The 16,652-nt window shown below is 45.4% G+C and overlaps 2 protein-coding genes across 11 annotated transcripts in view; one reads left to right on the top strand and one right to left on the bottom strand.

The window, feature by feature from the left end:
• Positions 1-250: 250 nt before the first annotated feature.
• LOC120900403 (potassium voltage-gated channel protein Shaw) overlaps positions 251-16,652 on the top strand; it is a 57,622-nt gene continuing 41,220 nt past the window's right edge. For 5 of the 9 annotated variants that reach the window (XR_005739198.1, XM_040307356.1, XM_040307350.1 and 2 more), the window contains exons 1-2: positions 271-368; positions 1,714-2,006. The gene's annotated coding sequence lies outside the window, so the exon portion shown is untranslated. Of the gene's footprint in view, positions 369-1,713; positions 2,007-16,652 lie in introns of all 9 variants that reach the window. The other 4 variants (XM_040307351.1, XM_040307352.1, XM_040307354.1 and 1 more) reach the window with 4 other exon arrangements.
• On the bottom strand, positions 12,596-13,845 carry LOC120900405. Of its 2 annotated transcripts, none has more exons than XM_040307360.1 (4): positions 13,777-13,845; positions 13,535-13,688; positions 13,322-13,453; positions 12,596-13,252 (listed from the first exon to the last, which is right to left on the bottom strand). In XM_040307360.1, exons 2-4 carry the CDS (start codon positions 13,561-13,563, stop codon positions 12,682-12,684), a joined length of 732 nt encoding a protein of 243 aa, XP_040163294.1. In that variant the 5' UTR covers positions 13,564-13,688; positions 13,777-13,845; the 3' UTR covers positions 12,596-12,681. The 2 variants fall into 2 exon arrangements, with proteins under 2 accessions (XP_040163294.1, XP_040163295.1); XM_040307361.1 differs by having other exon boundaries at positions 13,322-13,450; positions 13,777-13,844.

Below are 16,652 nucleotides of genomic sequence, written 5' to 3'. Positions count from 1 at the left end.
TCATTCTAGCCGTGGCTGTCAGCCGTTCGGCTCTTGTTTACCTTTTCCACTTCGGCTTTCCGGCACCGTTTGCGGCGTTACGAAGCGTGCGCTAGAAAGAGCAGGCAATGCATTGACTTCCTTTTATCGCGCGCGCACACACAAGCACGGTATGCGCTTGCAGGGATGTTATTCTAGCCTTGTTGTCCTCTTCTCCTCTTCTTTCTGTCTCTGCCTCCACGGTCTGGCGTATCTTGCAACGGGTGCGCCAGTGAATTTGAAACGCGGAAAGCGTAAAATTCGCTGTTAGTCGGTGCCAAATCGTGACCGCGTTCGCACACAACACAACCCTCCGGGAGTTTCGGGTAAGACGGTGACACACACAGTGAGTGAGTGAAGATAGTAACGTTGATTAATTAATTGAAAATGAAAAAAAAAATCAGTTTATTATTTTAAATGAAAAGTCATTGTGTGTAAAAATGGAGCAAAACGAAATATGCTGATCATCCGCAACTCAAACTTCCCGTTTCTCCACCACATGTGATCGGATGCGTGATGCGGCTAATTTTGCTGTGCTCTTTTTCTCCCCCCTGGGGTGGGAAAATTACCCATCAAACATCCCGAAAAACCGTTACCGTTACTGGACGTGCGATTGTGTGTGTTTTTTCCTTCCTTCCACCCGACGTTTAGCGCCGAAATGGTGTTAATTGAACACAACATTAGAGTGAAGTTTGTTTTCCCCGGGTGGGCCATATGCTGCCGCCTCGTAGTGCTACCACCGTTTGAAAGTTTAAAAATTGCGCAAAAGAAGCATAAATAAAGCACCTTCAGCAAAACAGTGCGTACGGGAACGCGTGCGTTGTGTTGTGGCTGAGATGGTGTTGTTTGTTGCCCCAGTTGGTTCGTTAGCCTCCGTGGCCGTTAGCCTCCAGTCTCAGACCGGTTAATTAGATTATTCCGTCAGATCCGCCTGCAGTACATCAAAGGCATCGTTTTAATTAATCTCGTTTCCTTAACGAACGGTTGAATAATGGAGGTATTAGGTACAGTGCGTGTGTTTTTACAGGGTTTTTTTCTTCTTTTTGCTGTGTCTGTGTTCAATTTTGGGGTGCAAATTTTTGAACCTTTTGCCATAGACGGTATTTATCCCTGCTCTTCTGGCACACATTTTTCTTTGCTTTTCTTTTACAACCCTCCCTTTGTGCTCTCTCCCTCTCTTTTTCTTTCAATTTTAACTTTTTTCGCCTCGAAAAGCTCCCGTTGCTGGTTTTATCGCCCTTTTAATCCATTGTTTCAACAAAAGTTTCACTTTCGGCACGAAGCCAACAACAGTGCACAAGCGAACGACCGGCACCAATTACACGCCTGCCGTGTAATTATGACACGGAAACCTCCTCGGAAACCATTTATTGTATCTGACCCGGCACCATCTTCAGGCGCAATTACGGCGAGCTCATGTGGAAAACTATTTGCACCCCCCCGGTTATGCTGTGTAATTAAAACCATTTACGCCCTTTTCGCAAACACCTTCCAACCTCCCCTCTTGCCTGGTGGCTAAGTGTATGTGTGTGCGAAAGCATTTTTCCCTGGTACGAGTGGCAAGACCCGATTACGATCTTGAGTTGAGTGTGATTTTTCCGGTGCTAAAGTTGAAGAAAAGGTCACCGCTTGCAAGGGTTTGTTTGAAGGCGAACAGCGATTCAAGTATCTAATTTGAATGTGTTTCGTGTACAGAGATCGCCCCTCCGACACAAAACCCATTAAGCGGTGGGAAGACGTGCTTATGTGTGTGTGTGTAAAGTCGAAAAGATTTATCTAAATTCGACCAGACAAGATTCGCGTGAAAGCAATGCAAATGTGCCAAAATGGAAGCAAAATTGGTGAAAGCAATTAAAGGTGATGGTGTTTCAGGTGAAGTGAAGGCGAAAGGGAGTTCCAAGTGTTAAATGGAATGTAAAAGATACGACAAAAATCGAGAAGCTCATTGTGATTCAAACTGCGTTCGCTGTGTTTAACGAATCAAAACGGTACGTTACTTCCAAGAAATGTTGTGTTGTTTTGTACAATTTAACCATAAGAAATCAATGGCTTTTGTAGTAGTTAGAATGCATTTTTTTTAAAGAATTTAAGCAAAGGCAGCAAAGGGCATAACAGCTTGCTGGACAGTGATCATACCAGACGATCATAATTCCCTTTTAAATAAGTGATACTCCCTTTAACAACCAATAACACAATTTTTCCCAATCGATAGTCCCAATCAATGCATTTAATGGACATGCCTAACTCGTCTCGCCTGCCCAACGATTGTTCTCCATTCTTTCCTATCGTTTTAACACTTTCCACCTAAATCCACAATAAACAAATGCTCACAACGGCTCGCCGGAGCGCTAGAACGGGGCCACCGAAAGCTAAAACCATCGTTTGCCATGGATTTAATGAAGTTAATCCCCACACCAGGGGAAGTGAAATTTTCATTTCAACACCATACAACACAACACAGACACTCACATGCTGTACAACAATTCGATGAATCATTCAAACCCACCAGGCTTCAACATAACTCCAGCACGCTGGACCAGATTACCACCAGATTGTTCCGTTGTTTTGTTTTTCCCCGTTTTTGTTGCGCTTGTGGGCTGAAGGTAGCACACATTTTGGATGGAAATCCCGCACTTTGCTTCCCAATCTTCAAAGTGACTGTACGTGTTTTTGGTGCTGGTGGTGGTGGTGAATGTTCATCAGCTGTGCCCGCTGCCGCCAAGCGTATTGAGCGCACACACGACTTTGCTTTATGCAGCGAAACGACCATTTGCAATTCAAATCCCGCGAATGTGCCGCCGATCGAAACCCGCCCAAGATTGAACTCGGGAAATTTTCGGTGCTACGGTGGACGTTTTCGACCCAATCAGCGTTTGGTGGAAGGAAAAAACAAGAGGAACACGGAATCGAACCGAAAGAATAAATGTAACACGACAATGGGCTGCACAAAAATAAAGCACCCGGCAACAACATCAATCCATCGCTGAGTGTGTGGAATGGAAAACTGCAGCACAATTTCGGAAAAAAGAGATTTTTGTGCTTTTCTTTTTGTTGGTTTATCCCAACACACCAGATACACACGGGGGGTAATTGAACTCGCAACGCATCATCACACCGTCGGTAGATAATGGATTCTTCCTTCGAGGGCAGAAAACACTCGCTTACGCCCTATCGCCACGGCTTTTCAACGGCTTTTCATTGACAGTTTTTCAGATAGGCCCTTTCAAGCACTCGTTATTTATCATCACATTGAGCCAAAAATAAAGGGGAAAAGTTCATCAACACCCTTCTTTTTTTTAAGAGAGGGGCAAGAAATCGAGGCTTACAAGGTCACAAACTCAATTTGCTTACCTCGCTTGCTTCCTTGCTTTCTGGAGTTCAGCATCTTTCGCCACCATTTACGATGGCATAAATTTTCCCGTGGAAATCTGCCACCACCTTTGCTCTGTAACGGCCGACGGCGTTCAAGATCCAATCTTGGCGCGGTGGATGGAGGAAGAGGAAGAGGTTGTTGTTTTCCTTTCCACCGATTGAACAATCTTCCATTAAACATCCGCAAGTTCGGGTGCATGTTCTATTTTTTGACACCACTCCCCGATCGATTCCCCCTTTTTGCTTCACTTTCATAGTGAGGAGAACTGTTGCAAAAAGATAAGAATTTATCTTCTCAAGTATCTTATATTTTCTTTTTAAACTAATGATTTAGACTAAAAAAACGATGATAAAAAATAAAATGGTAAATTATTTGGCGTGTTCCCAGACGATCGCAATCATTAATCAAACCAACACCAACTGACACGCCAACCGCTCTCACGATGATCGTCTCATTTTACCATCCATTTTCCCCCACCAAGCCACACATTATCACTGATCCGAGCCGGATTTCCGTTTCATTTTCCCAGGCTTTTAGCTTCCTCTGCCAACGGGTGACACACGGTTTGCCATTTTCGCACAACGTAACGATCGTTCCGGTTCGATGGCATAAATATTTCTATTTTTCCGTCCCCTCCCAACACCACATTCTTGCTTTGCGCGAGCTCTCTAAAGTTCACCGCCACCACCAGCTCCCTAGAAAGATATATTAAATAAACATAACTCTTTTTCCCTCGCTACTCAGAACAGGCTTCTCTATGGCACCCGGTGACGACGAAACAAAACAATTTAAACACCACCTGGGACCTGTGTTGCTGTATCTCGGTGCGTTTCTATCGGTACGCACTGCTCGGATTGTAACGGAGAAACCCCCATTTCCATTTCCGTACCTAAATCCAGCCAAATATCAAACCCAACTCTCCTGGCAGCTCGTTGAGAAAGCTCCCTTCTACCTTGCCTTAATCCAGCGGGCTTCCAGCATGGGGCCTAGATCTTAACAGCTTTCCACCTACCTACCTGTTGGCTTGGTTTGGAATTGAAATATCCAATTTCGTTGTCGTTTGGGCCGGGTTGGCCCATTATTTGTCGTTGTTTGTCAGCGTACGACAGCCACTCGCCCGAAGGCTGGTGGCCGGGGACAACGGCTTTTGCCGGTGCGCCAGTTTCCATTTCCTGTTGAAACTTTACTTTCATTGGAAAATGGAGTCTCTATTTATCGGCCAATCTAGAGCAGGATAAAGATAATATGCCTGACAGGCTCTGCCTTGTTTGTGGGGAATCGCTGCCGAATCTTTCTTCATTAATCTCGTGCACAAACAAGTTGTCGTTGCGGCCCGGCCAATCCATTCATCATCATTCTTTGTAAACAGGGAAATGGTTTTCGAAACTTTTCAACCTAAAAACGCTTTTGAAATGAGCTTTCTATGGAAAAGACACAACGCGTATTATGAAAAATGAAGCATCATGATAATTTGAAACAGTAAGAATGATACTTTACGCCTAAAAGTATGCAATGTCTTCATTATGTCCTTAAGAATCTTCAGTAACGAATTCGGTGTTACAAAACTGCATACATTTAGGCGCTGAGCACGCATTTGTTCGAACCATCCATAACAGTGCTTGAATTAATTATATACTTCACTAGTTTCCTTCCACCTGAACAATTTATCATACATACTTTAGCATTTTCGAATCGATAACTGATCCATACGACTCTCTTCAGAAACTCCCAAACTCTCAGACACCCAAAACTACGTCCCAAAGTTCCTCTCCCACAAAAGCACAAAATCCCAAGTCCCGAAAACTGTCAACGCCAAGGTACAAAACTTCACTCTACCCCAAACTTTAAAAAACAAAAACGTACAAGCTTAATTGACCGACACCTCCGGTCCGGAGACCGCAAGGAACTCTCGCTCGCTTGTAACAGGGACCAACCGGTAACCCGGTAACTAGCAGGACTTTGAATTTAAATTGGATTTGAATTCCTTTGATTGATTTGCTCATGCTGTTGCACTCCAAAAAGCTCCTCCCCGGACAAGGTCCCATTGAGAGGTTGAAGCTGTACAGTTCTCCTCTCCCACCCTACCGATACAGATTAAGGAGAAAGAAAATCCGATACACAAACGTCTGGACACATTTCTTTCTGCCTCAGTTGATCCTGTCCCACTGCTGTCGCCTTCGCCACTGCCGAAAACACACCCCTTCCACCTCGGTCAGTGCTGAGTGGTGGTAATTTGCATATAAATTCGATCTGACGTCGTCGGTCGAATCGAATCGAAACTCGATTTCTACCACAACCCTCTTCCCCCGGCGCGCGTTGTTTCGAGGAGGGTTTCGATTTAGCATAGCGTCCTTGACTGACACATGGAAAACGATCGTCTGTCGTTGTTTCCTTTTTCCGGTAGTCCGGTACAGAAGAGAACCTGCCCGAATCGCATCCCTTTACCCTGTTTTTTTTGGTTCATGCAATTGCATGCCAGACTTTACCCACTGTACTGCAGCATAAGCAAGGGAACTCTCGGGTGTTTGCACCGAGACCGAACGTTTCACCTCAAACCCCCCCAAAGAACATCAAGAAACATGAACGCTTCCAAAAATAAAATCAAACCACTTTTGTGAGCAAAAACCATCGCCGGTGGCATCGCTCTTGCTCACTTGCTCGCAGCGCTTCCAGCGTACCGACAACAGACGGGCGACACCACAGAAAATGTTTATTCATGTACCTTATGGCTGAGTTTTTAGGCTTGGCCCGTACTAGGTGCCGGTCTTTGCCGGGTTGTGCCGGGTAATGTGTCCCATCTTTGTGGCTTCCCCCGTTGCGGAAAAGAGGAGGGAGCGGCAAAAACAACAAGCTCGAGGAGGGTTTTTTCAAGGCTCAGTTTTTTCGTAGGGACCATCGCAAAACCAGCAAACGACGTAAACGACACGTTCAGTACGGGCTCAGCTTTAACCTCTTCTGAAACGATTTGATTTATTAGAACCTAAAATGAAACACTGACCCTTTTCGCAGGCCCTGCCCGGCCAATTTGGTGGCACGGTTGGCCAAAGTGTGATTTAATTCTTTGATTTGCTTGGGTTGCTCTTTCCGATACACAGCACTACTCTGTCGTCATGCTGCAAACAAACAGATAAAACGCCAGTCAACCCCGTTCGTAAAAAGGAAGTGAAGAATTACGCGCTTATCATTCAACCGCACGCACACGTGCAAATGTGCATCGTGCGTGGTTAATTAATTTTTCCCATTTATGTCGAACATCAATTGATCGAAAGCAAGGATACAGATCATCAAGAGTTGTGGATGGGAGGACGCACAAAAAAGTACGATTTATAATTAATTGCTCTTTGCAACAAACGGGAGAACACCAATCGTTTGTCAGTCATTGGGAAATTCGGAAGGAGGAAGATGCTGGTCATGCTGGATGAATCGATGTAATTGGAAAATTCCGATTCGTTTGCGTAAAGCACGATAGGTGGTAGTTCAATTACCGTTTCGAGTGCGATGCTGTAATTAAATGGGTTTATAAAGGGACGTTTCTGGAAAAATGTTGCATTTTAATTGATGAAAGAATGCTGCTGTTTAAGGATGATTTAACATGAATTTGTGCTCGTTGGTCACGTTTTGTTGCCAAGCAAAACGAATATTCCACAAGCGTTACTCATGGTTGTACCAAACAACCGTATCACTTCATCGATTTTATTGCCCAAAACACTCTCCAGTACTGCTCACAACAGCTGATCTTTCTCAAATTTCCACAGTGAAAAGAATCACTAGAGTTTTCATTTCCGATCATCCGATCCGGTACGCAACGCGGTACCGTGAAAGCGAAACTGATCGTAAATCTCACCCTCTCGCACACACGTTCACTCTCTCCCAAACTAGAGCGGCCTGGTAAACACTGCGCTGTAACAAAGCCGCTAGCGTATGCCACTGGAATGGAAAGAAAAAACGAACCCTTCGACTTCGACAGCTATAAAAAGAACAAACTGTTAATACGTCGTCGCCGTCGCGTGGCGTGTGCGGTGGCGCATGGGTCAGACAGCGAGCAGCGTGTGCCGACGAAACACTTCATTTTTCATTGCCAACACTTTCGGGGGGAAAATGGGAAAAAGTGGTGAAAAGGGTTGATTGGCCCGAAACGAAAATACGAGATTCGATCGAAACAAAGTGATCGGGAGTATTTTTGGAAGATGGATCATACACTGTCTCCTTTCAACGACTAAATTTATCATCATTTGCGGGATTTTTTTTTCGCAAATTTGGTTTGATATTCCACGAAACACAGAACTTTGCTTATTTCAAAGAGAAGAACATCAGCATTAAAAAGCATATGAAAAAGCATTTGCAAAATAAGATCATATCAACAACAACCAGGAGGTTTGTTAATTAAAAGCAAACATTCCACATATCAGCACACACTCACACGAACTTTCTCGTTGCTCATTTGCTTGCAATCAGCAGCGACTCATCATCAACCGTGAAGCAGAAAAAAGCTTTCCCCGCAGCATTTCCGGCTACATATGAAAATAAATTCTTCCCTCACCCAAACGGGGATGTAGCGAAAGGATGAGCAAAGTTTAACCGTAGTGAAGAAAAATAATTGCACTAACCGAAAGGCCTTGTCGAGAGAAAAAGTATGTGCCTGTGTGTTTGTGCGGTTGCAATGCTGTTTGCTGTGGGCTATGCGGAAAACAGGCGGCAAATAAAAACACATTACTCTCCTGCGTGTTGCTTGCCCGGTTATCCCGTTTTTTTTTGCTTTGATTTGAACCACCCGCAAACAGGCACTTTTCATGCGTGTGAAGGAAGATAGGGGGGGGGGGGGGGCAAAAAATCCACCACGAAGTGCAGGAAAATTGTGCAGAACGGAATAAAAATAATAATCTGAGATTAAAAACAAAAGGCACCATCCGCTTCCACTTATCGTAATAACCCGCATGATGTTATCTTCGATCAGGGGGGGGGGTAAAGGATCAAGAGGATCTGTGTGGGGAGCGGGGGGAAACCCATGCAGAAAACTTTCAATCCACGCTCTACGGTGGAAATGCTGACGGGGGAACCTGCATTTATGTTCTTCAATTATTTCTACACTCACCTCGCTTTAGCCGCGAGCGCACCGAAGTTCAGTGCGAGTTCAGTGAGAAATGTCGATGATGAGGACCAGATAGTGAGTGAGATAGCGCGTGAAAGCGTCATTACATGAACAGCTTACCGAGCGCTTTCAGCAGGAACAACTTCCGACTATTATTTATCGATCCGTCGTAAAGCTGCACGCATGAAACATACCTTCCTTAATGGATAAGATGCAGCAAAACTGCACCACCACCCGCAGCATCGAAGCATGTTTTAATCTATATGCAAATTACCAGCTAACATCTTGTCACCGGATCGGGGAACGCAACCTACCACCGAGAGACAATGCGCTAATACGCTCACACACACTGCACTGCGGTCCAAGTCTTTAGCTGTGCGCCTGGGAAAAGGGCGGCTGGCGAAGATTGCGCTTTTCATTGCCAACCTCGGGGAACACGGGAACAATACAATGAAAACTGCGCTCAATCGCTCGACACCGTTACCGCTGATGAATCACACATCCGGACGGGGAGGTTTACATCCGCAAGCGAGCAATATTGGTTTTACAACCACGGGAAACGATTCCAAATGGAGTGATGATTCAGACCATCAAATGTTACCATCGCAGGAAGAATGATGATGATGATGATGATGATGATAGTTTAAACGGAATAATGGTCGTTGCGGTGCCAGATAATGTTTATTGTTTCATTCTGGTTTAGGGGCAAGTAAATTAAGCTGTGAAATATTTATGGAACGTTTTGGATGATGATCAAGCGAAACGTCTGTTGTAAAAATAAGAGAATAAATGGCAATCTACTCTTAGAATCCAAAGTAATTATAAATTAATATAAATTCCCGCTTTCCAACAATTTCATCGCAAGAATCGGCTCCCCAACTCTCAATTAAAAAACTTACCTTTCAACCACGAAGTTTAATTACTCTTTTCGAGCTTAATTTCACACACAAACATTGGATAGAAACATTTAATTCAATAACCAATGAAAGCCACACTCTCTCTCCCTCGCTCGCCACGTATTGCAATCACGTACCACACCAAACAACACCAAACAGCACCGCTGGCAGTATATTTGAGTCGGCTGCCGCCCCGAAAAAATAATACCCACCCATTCCCACCCTCAGGAAGCAACACTAAATTAAATTAAACTCTTTCAATTGAATTTCATTTAATTGCCACCAATTGTCACGGGTTCCGTTCCCGTGAACGCTTCCCGCTCGAACGCTGTATTCAATTTTTCAAAGCATACAACCCCGAAACAACGTCACAGGCCACACTAACCCGAAAAGAATTAAAAACAGCATCCCATCCTTTCGCTTCCATCCCACAACAAACAAACAACACGAAACAACTGTGGTGGTAGAAACACGTGCCCAATTGGGTGTCTCTATGACCAAAGCTCGCCTACTATGATCGTTTTCCACTGTGTATGTGTGTATGTGACTCCCGATGTGCAGCCTACCTAGCAGCCGTCGATTATGTTGTGGTTCGGTGAACTAATTTTTGCCATTGTTTGCGGATCGTTCGTTTCCGGTGGCGCATAGCTTCCGGTTTTGGGTAGGAGAGTGGCATACAAAAATACAAAACCAAGTGAAAAGTCGATACACAATGGGAGTTTAATTAGTGAATAGATAAAGAAGGAAGGGAAAGCAACAGGTAGGAAGACGGGAAACGTACAGAGATAATATTTAAAAGTATTGGAATGTAATTGCAACAGCGAAAAAAACAATTAAAATCAAGCATTAAGAGCATTAAAATGGATTCAATAAAAACAGCCTAATGACGGCATTATCTTGATCTCTTTAGGGTGCGTTTTTACACTTTTCTTTAAGCAGTTGTTATCTCAACTAAGCTTAATTATCAAATCATGTGTGAGACACCAACATCCACTCCTCTTCTCTATGCTCACCTAATTATGAAAAAACAGAAAAGCCATTGATTACTGATTCATTCCTCCCATCGCATTCAAATCCGACCATTCTACACACTATAAGCCACCGCGCTCCGATTAGCTAACCCCAAAAAGTGTGTTGCCTCTTCTTGCACGACGTTAATTTATCTCCTCTCCCCACACAGCTTAATCAGCACATTACCATCATCACCACCATCATGCTCCGCCTCCGCCAAAAAAAACAGCAGCAGCAAATCTAAAACAGCGTCGGTTTAACACCTTTTCCTCAACCTCAACTGCCTGCTCTACCCTCCTCTTCAACGCAACGTTCAAAAAACAAAACAAACCACCCACTTTCCTGTTTCGAGCATCGTAATTGTAAGCGACCGTTTGTTGCCCTGTGGCGGTTTAATGCAGAGAGAGAGAGAGAGCGCCATAAAAATAGCACCAGCCCGGTTCTAGCGGGCGGAAACTCGGCACAATTCGGTGTATCGGAATTGTGTCAGATACAGCGCGAAGTCGACAACGACGACGCATTGGCAGAGCAGATGTAACATCAACATTCGTGGTCGTATCTTTGTGTGTGTATTTGTTGCCTTCCGGATTTACTCGGAAGAATGCTGGAGGGATGTTTGGGGCAGTGTAAGACATTTTACAGAGCTCATCTTTAATCCAACTAAAAGCACTGATATTGATTTTTACAACAGACGACCAACCGCACACGCGACATCTTCTTTAAATTCGCCTGTTTCGTTTAACCTCATTTCTGTGGCGTCTGTTGCTGAGAAGGATCCTGTCATCCACTGCAGCCGAAGAGACTGAGCTGAGATCTGCTTGACCCAAAGGCACAAGCAAGCTGGCAACACGCTATCGATTTTGGTTTGCCAAGAAACTGGGGAAAACTCACAACGAAACACACCAAACGAGACAAAAACCACTCAGACCACACTGTCTAACAGCTTTACAATGTCCAAGTGGTGGCTGTGGTCGTTTACTTGAAATAGGACCAGGACGAACAAAATAACAAGAAGAAAAAAGCGCCTCTCGACCCACTGCACAACCGGAAGTGTGCCAAGTGACAATAAGACGATATCAATTATTCAGATTCAATTTACATTCGTGTTTGCCCTGGTGCTTCGCACCAGTCGCACACAGTGGATGGACGCTTAAATCTTTCGCCATCGGCAGCCGCGCTTTAAGTCTTCCACCGCTGCTCGCTGCATGGATGGGTTGGCACGGGGGGAAACAAGACAATCGGATTAGCGGTGGAAAGCTTGTGTGGAAAGGCCACTACAACCGCTACAGATGGACGACGGTAGACCAACATGTACTGTCGCTGTGCGCCTTTTCCCGACCACACCCGACGCACCGGAGGATGACCGCATTGGCGAAAATGCTAACCGGAACAAACGAACAAACGAACCGGGACCGCCCGGTCACCGGATATCGATTGCAAATCGGCTGTGCATGTCTGAACAATGTGCACGATGTGCTCTGCCCCCTCTACCCGAGGGATTTGGTGGGCCGTTTTTATGCCCTCCTCCCGCTTGGATCGATTGATTGTGATGCGGCACAGTATATCGCTCCCACCGGGTGGGACACCACAGTGCAAAGATGGATGAGCAAAATTTGCCCACCACAGCACCCACCTTGCCACCTTTGATTTGGCGTGTCATCGGGTGGGTTTTGGAATGCCCCGAAGGATTACAATTATGCTTAGCTCGCCCGGAAGGATGACAGTTTCTTCTCGTGGCGGTACAAAATGGGTTTGAGACCACCAAACAGACAAAGAAGAACACAGTCAATCCTTCATGGAACCACAGCGCGCTTACCACAGCAACTAGCGTTATTGCACTAATCAGAAATAATCACTCGAAAGGACTTATTGATTTAGTACACATTGAGCTCACTCTGGTACTGCTGCCACATGAACCACTTGTGCTCGGCTGGTTTGATGTGGCTCACTTGTTATGCTGATGGACTTTGCGGTAAACAAATCCAACCCGATCGATACCAACACGGGAAGTAACAAACGGGCAACCAACCGCGGACCATATTTATAGTTGAGGCCATTACTGCAGAAGGTCATTGAGAAGTGGGGAGCGGAAATGTCTACGCGGCAAGCAGAATTGATTTGAGTACAGTCGTTCCGAACGTTTGCTCTCACATTATGATTATTGCACACTGAGAAACGTTTGCTTGAAAAATTATAAGCCAATAATGATGAGGTTTAACATACTTGATATTGGATGATGATGATGATACTTCTTCACTACATTTTCAACCAACCCAACAACCACGATCAATAGCTCACTCATCAATCGGTAGTAAAATACTGCCAATCCAACCGAAAAAACGCTCCAGCGTCATTGCCAACAGCTCGAGTAAGCTGAGGTTGTGCTTACTCTCCGTTAGGCCGAACATTTTCGGATTCAGCTCAATTAGCTCGTTTTCCGATGAATCGTCTTCCGGTTCCTCGTAGTACATGGTGGCTTCCTCGAACTCATCCTCTTCCGTTCGCTCCCAATGCTGCCTCAAAAACCAGTATATCGTGTGAACGTTAACATTGCACAGCACAACGATCACCGCCACTACTACCACAAACAATGCGATCGATCGCCCAACAGCTCCACACTGTGATCCGACATGCCATCTGCGCCGCGAACCATTCCGCAAATGCTCGCTGCAAACATTCACGAACGTGCAGTTGGGATGCAGTGTAGCGTCACCCTTCAGCTCCGGATCGCACCGGCAGTCAGTGTTGCGCTTGTCGGGCTCATCTTCATACTTGATGTCCTTCACCTTGCCGGCCGGACTTCCGAACCCGAGCTGCGACTTGGCATCACCGACGTGTAGCTTCCTTCGTGGAAGGCATTTTTTCCTGCAAATACAAAGCGCGTTAAGTAATGTTGCATTTAAACGATTTGTACTTTAGCTTCTTTGCGCTTACGTTTGAAACACAGTCACTGGCGATGCGGTAGCCTTTGCCACCGGGATGCGAGTTTCCCGGGGGCTCACCGGACTGCCGGTGCCTGATCGATTCGACCTCGGTCCGGTGAGTGTGTACTCGCTCTTAACCCTGCTAACGAAACGAGTGGAGCTGTGAATGTGTTGTAGTTTGCGTTGGAGAGAGTGGTGAAAAAGAGAAACGAAACACACTTACTTGCCAATGGTCAACATTTTGCTTACCATGTTTCGCTTTTAGTACTGAAACGGCTTTCTTCTTTGTCAACCGTCACTGTCTACTACGATCGATTCGAGACGTCTTTCGCTCGCTTTGGAAAACCCGTAGCAACACGGGCAAATGAAGCAGGTTACTAGAGTGCATACGAAGAAAGGAAGGAATGCAATTGAGACATTTGTAATTTCGCTACAACTGGTTTCAATATGTACAAAAATAATCACCATGAGTAAACGAACCGCACCACAACTATTTCTTGTTGTTTTGCCCCACACTTTGCTGAACTTTAAATAGCATCGATCGAGGTTAACGAAGCGCTGGCTGCTCTCTTTCTTCAGCTCGAATCAATGACCTTATTTCCATTTCTACCACATCCACACACACACACAGCAAGCCATCCTTTACGAACCGTTTCAGAAAATTAATGCCTTCTCCTAGAGCCACTTTTGGTGGCCACATAAAACACTAATAATGAGCTTCTTTGGTTACGGCCAGAAGGCAGCCAGCCAGCACTAGCAGTAGTGTGTGGTGTCGTAAATTATGAAAACGCTATGACATTGCACTTCGGCTCCGGATCGAACCCGGATCGAATAATATCCTATTTTTCATCATTTCATACTTCATCAGACCCCTTATAAATCATTCACCAAAATACGTCCCGATGCGTTTTTTTGCTTCTCCCTCTCTCTGCTTCTCCATCCCAGCTCAGCGCTGGTTAAACAGCGTTGACCCACGGGTATGGTATCGCTAGTACCACTAGTGGCATAGTTCACATCATCATCAGTCATGTTGTGGTGCGGTTGGTTTTTAACAACGTGACAAACGTTCCCCGAGCGGAGACGCTAGCCACGATCGTCCTGTCCTGAATCATTTTCTAAACACGAGTAATGTTGATTGGATTTTAGACATCGCCTTTGGCTTCTCCCTCGCCGTTAAAACGACCCCCGGGACGGGAGCGATACTTGACATAATATTTATCCAACCAACTCACCACAAACTCCAGCTGAAGAATGGCCCACTTGAAGGCGCAATCACCTTACCACCACTACCACCAAGGATGGGCACTCGTTTCGGTGTGTCATCAGTTTCTCCCACACAGGCCCCGATCGATGGGAACAAATATTTTCCTGTCCCCAAAAGCATTGAGCGAAAACTTTAGAGCAAAAAGTGGAAGCAAAGTCCACAACCATCGGCTGCAGAAAGATATCGAGCTGCTGCTTTCAATCACCCACAGAGAGAGAGCGAAAAAGAGGAAGAGCGAAACGAAACAGAAGCAAAAAGTGAACTAATTCATGTCGCCTAACGGCCCCCCAAGTACGTACGAGAAAATGACAAACTTTATCGAGCGGCTTCTTCAAAATCTTTCCAAAGAAAGTTGTTCGAGTATAACAAAAAAAAGCCCCCAATGAATGGAGTCGGATTACGGCCAATGGCTGACTGCCTGCTGCTCTATGTTGGTAGCAGCTTTTTTTTAGAGAAAGATGACGCAAGCTGTTCCTGTGCAGCATCTGGAAGCTTTCGGGAAGCGACCGCAGCACGCTCAGGCTCGTGCTATCCGAACAACACCCTTGAAAATGCCCCTGCCGCCGGGGTAATAACGCAAACAAAAAGAGGAAAAACAACAAGAAACAAGAATATTCCAGGAAGTGATTAGAACAAACGAAAACCTATAAAATCCAATTTGTACAGCGATATTTTGCTGCCAATATCATCCTTGCGGCAGGGCCACTGTACTGCGATCTTAATTGAACGTTCCGTGGGATGTGAGAGGCTATTGAGTTTCTGTTCCGGGGCAGACATATTTTGAACGATTGTGGATGGACGTACGGAATAATAAGGAAAAGTTGAGAGAGAGGACAAAAACTTAAAAGATCATTTGTCTTCCCACACCCTGTTGTATTGGGTGAGTTCGATTGAATGAGAATTAATTATCATTTTGCTTATAATTCATGAAAAATGATCCATCTTTGCTACGGAGGACTTCGAAGAAATGTTTGGAAGAAATCAAAATCAGCAAAACGTAGCACGAAATAAAGAACCCAACGATGATCTGCATAATCTAACGAGTGATGCAAGAGATCTGGAATTAGTTTTACCCACTTTGCCCTTCTTCTCGTTTTGGGTAAGGGATTTCAGGTCTTTCTGCTTCAAACACGACGTCCTCGATTGCATCTGGTCGAGAAGCGCTAAAATTATGAATAAACTTCTCGTTTACATTGCACAGTTCAAGAGACAATTTAAGAAAACATAACTCAGCTCCGGTGCATCATTCCCAGCAGGGCTAAACATGCTCCTCTCGAACCCATCGAGCATCTCGTGGTGCATCACTTCAAACATAAAATTCGTATACAATGAAGCCAGAGGCCGCTTTCGTCATCACACAAACTCCCTCAATTTTAGAACCGTGTTTAGTACAACGCATCCCACCATCCCTCTTGCGCACAGCCAGCGCACAGCCCCCATTACGGTGTCTTGTTGTTCGGCGCTTGCCTCGGCGTAAATAAACAGTGTGCGCGCTCCGCCACCGTGAGGTACAGCCGTGTTTGAGCACGAGGACCCTAGGAATAACAACATTGCTTTTGCGCCGTGAGAGTTTACGACGGAACTTGCGTCTTCTTTGGCCGAAGATATCTTCCCTTCCTTCCCTTCCCCCCACATTGGCCCCCACAGATGAGAACGCTTTGATGAGCAGCATCCGGATACTTGGGGCTCCCTCGTCTTGGCCACCTTCCCGCGTAGGGGTCTCTAAACAAGCCTCGTCAACGGGCAGCAATAAAACCATCACCCTTTCGTAACTGGCCGCACGGGTTCGGCGGTTCGCGGCTCGGCGGGCGCAATGTTTGATTTATAGTGAGCCAGAAGCCGCACCTAGTGTAGTCTGGTTTTTAGTGATCTTCAAAGTTTGCCCTTTTATTGCAGAGGGTAAACAACGGCTGTGTGTCATGCGGTGTGTGCATGAGAGTGACCCAAATCATTCCACCCCCCGGGACACTGAAACAACGTTTTCCCTGTTTTAAGTTCCTATTATAATTTGAGCAAACTTGCTTTGATCTTAATAACACATTTCGCCCCTGAAATTAATCGCCTTTTGCACCAACCA

The sequence above is a fragment of the Anopheles arabiensis genome, chromosome 3, assembly GCF_016920715.1.
Source record: "Anopheles arabiensis isolate DONGOLA chromosome 3, AaraD3, whole genome shotgun sequence".
NCBI lineage: Eukaryota > Metazoa > Arthropoda > Insecta > Diptera > Culicidae > Anopheles > Anopheles arabiensis.
Note: the sequence above shows the minus strand (reverse complement) of the source record. Positions and strands in the feature narration are given on the sequence as shown.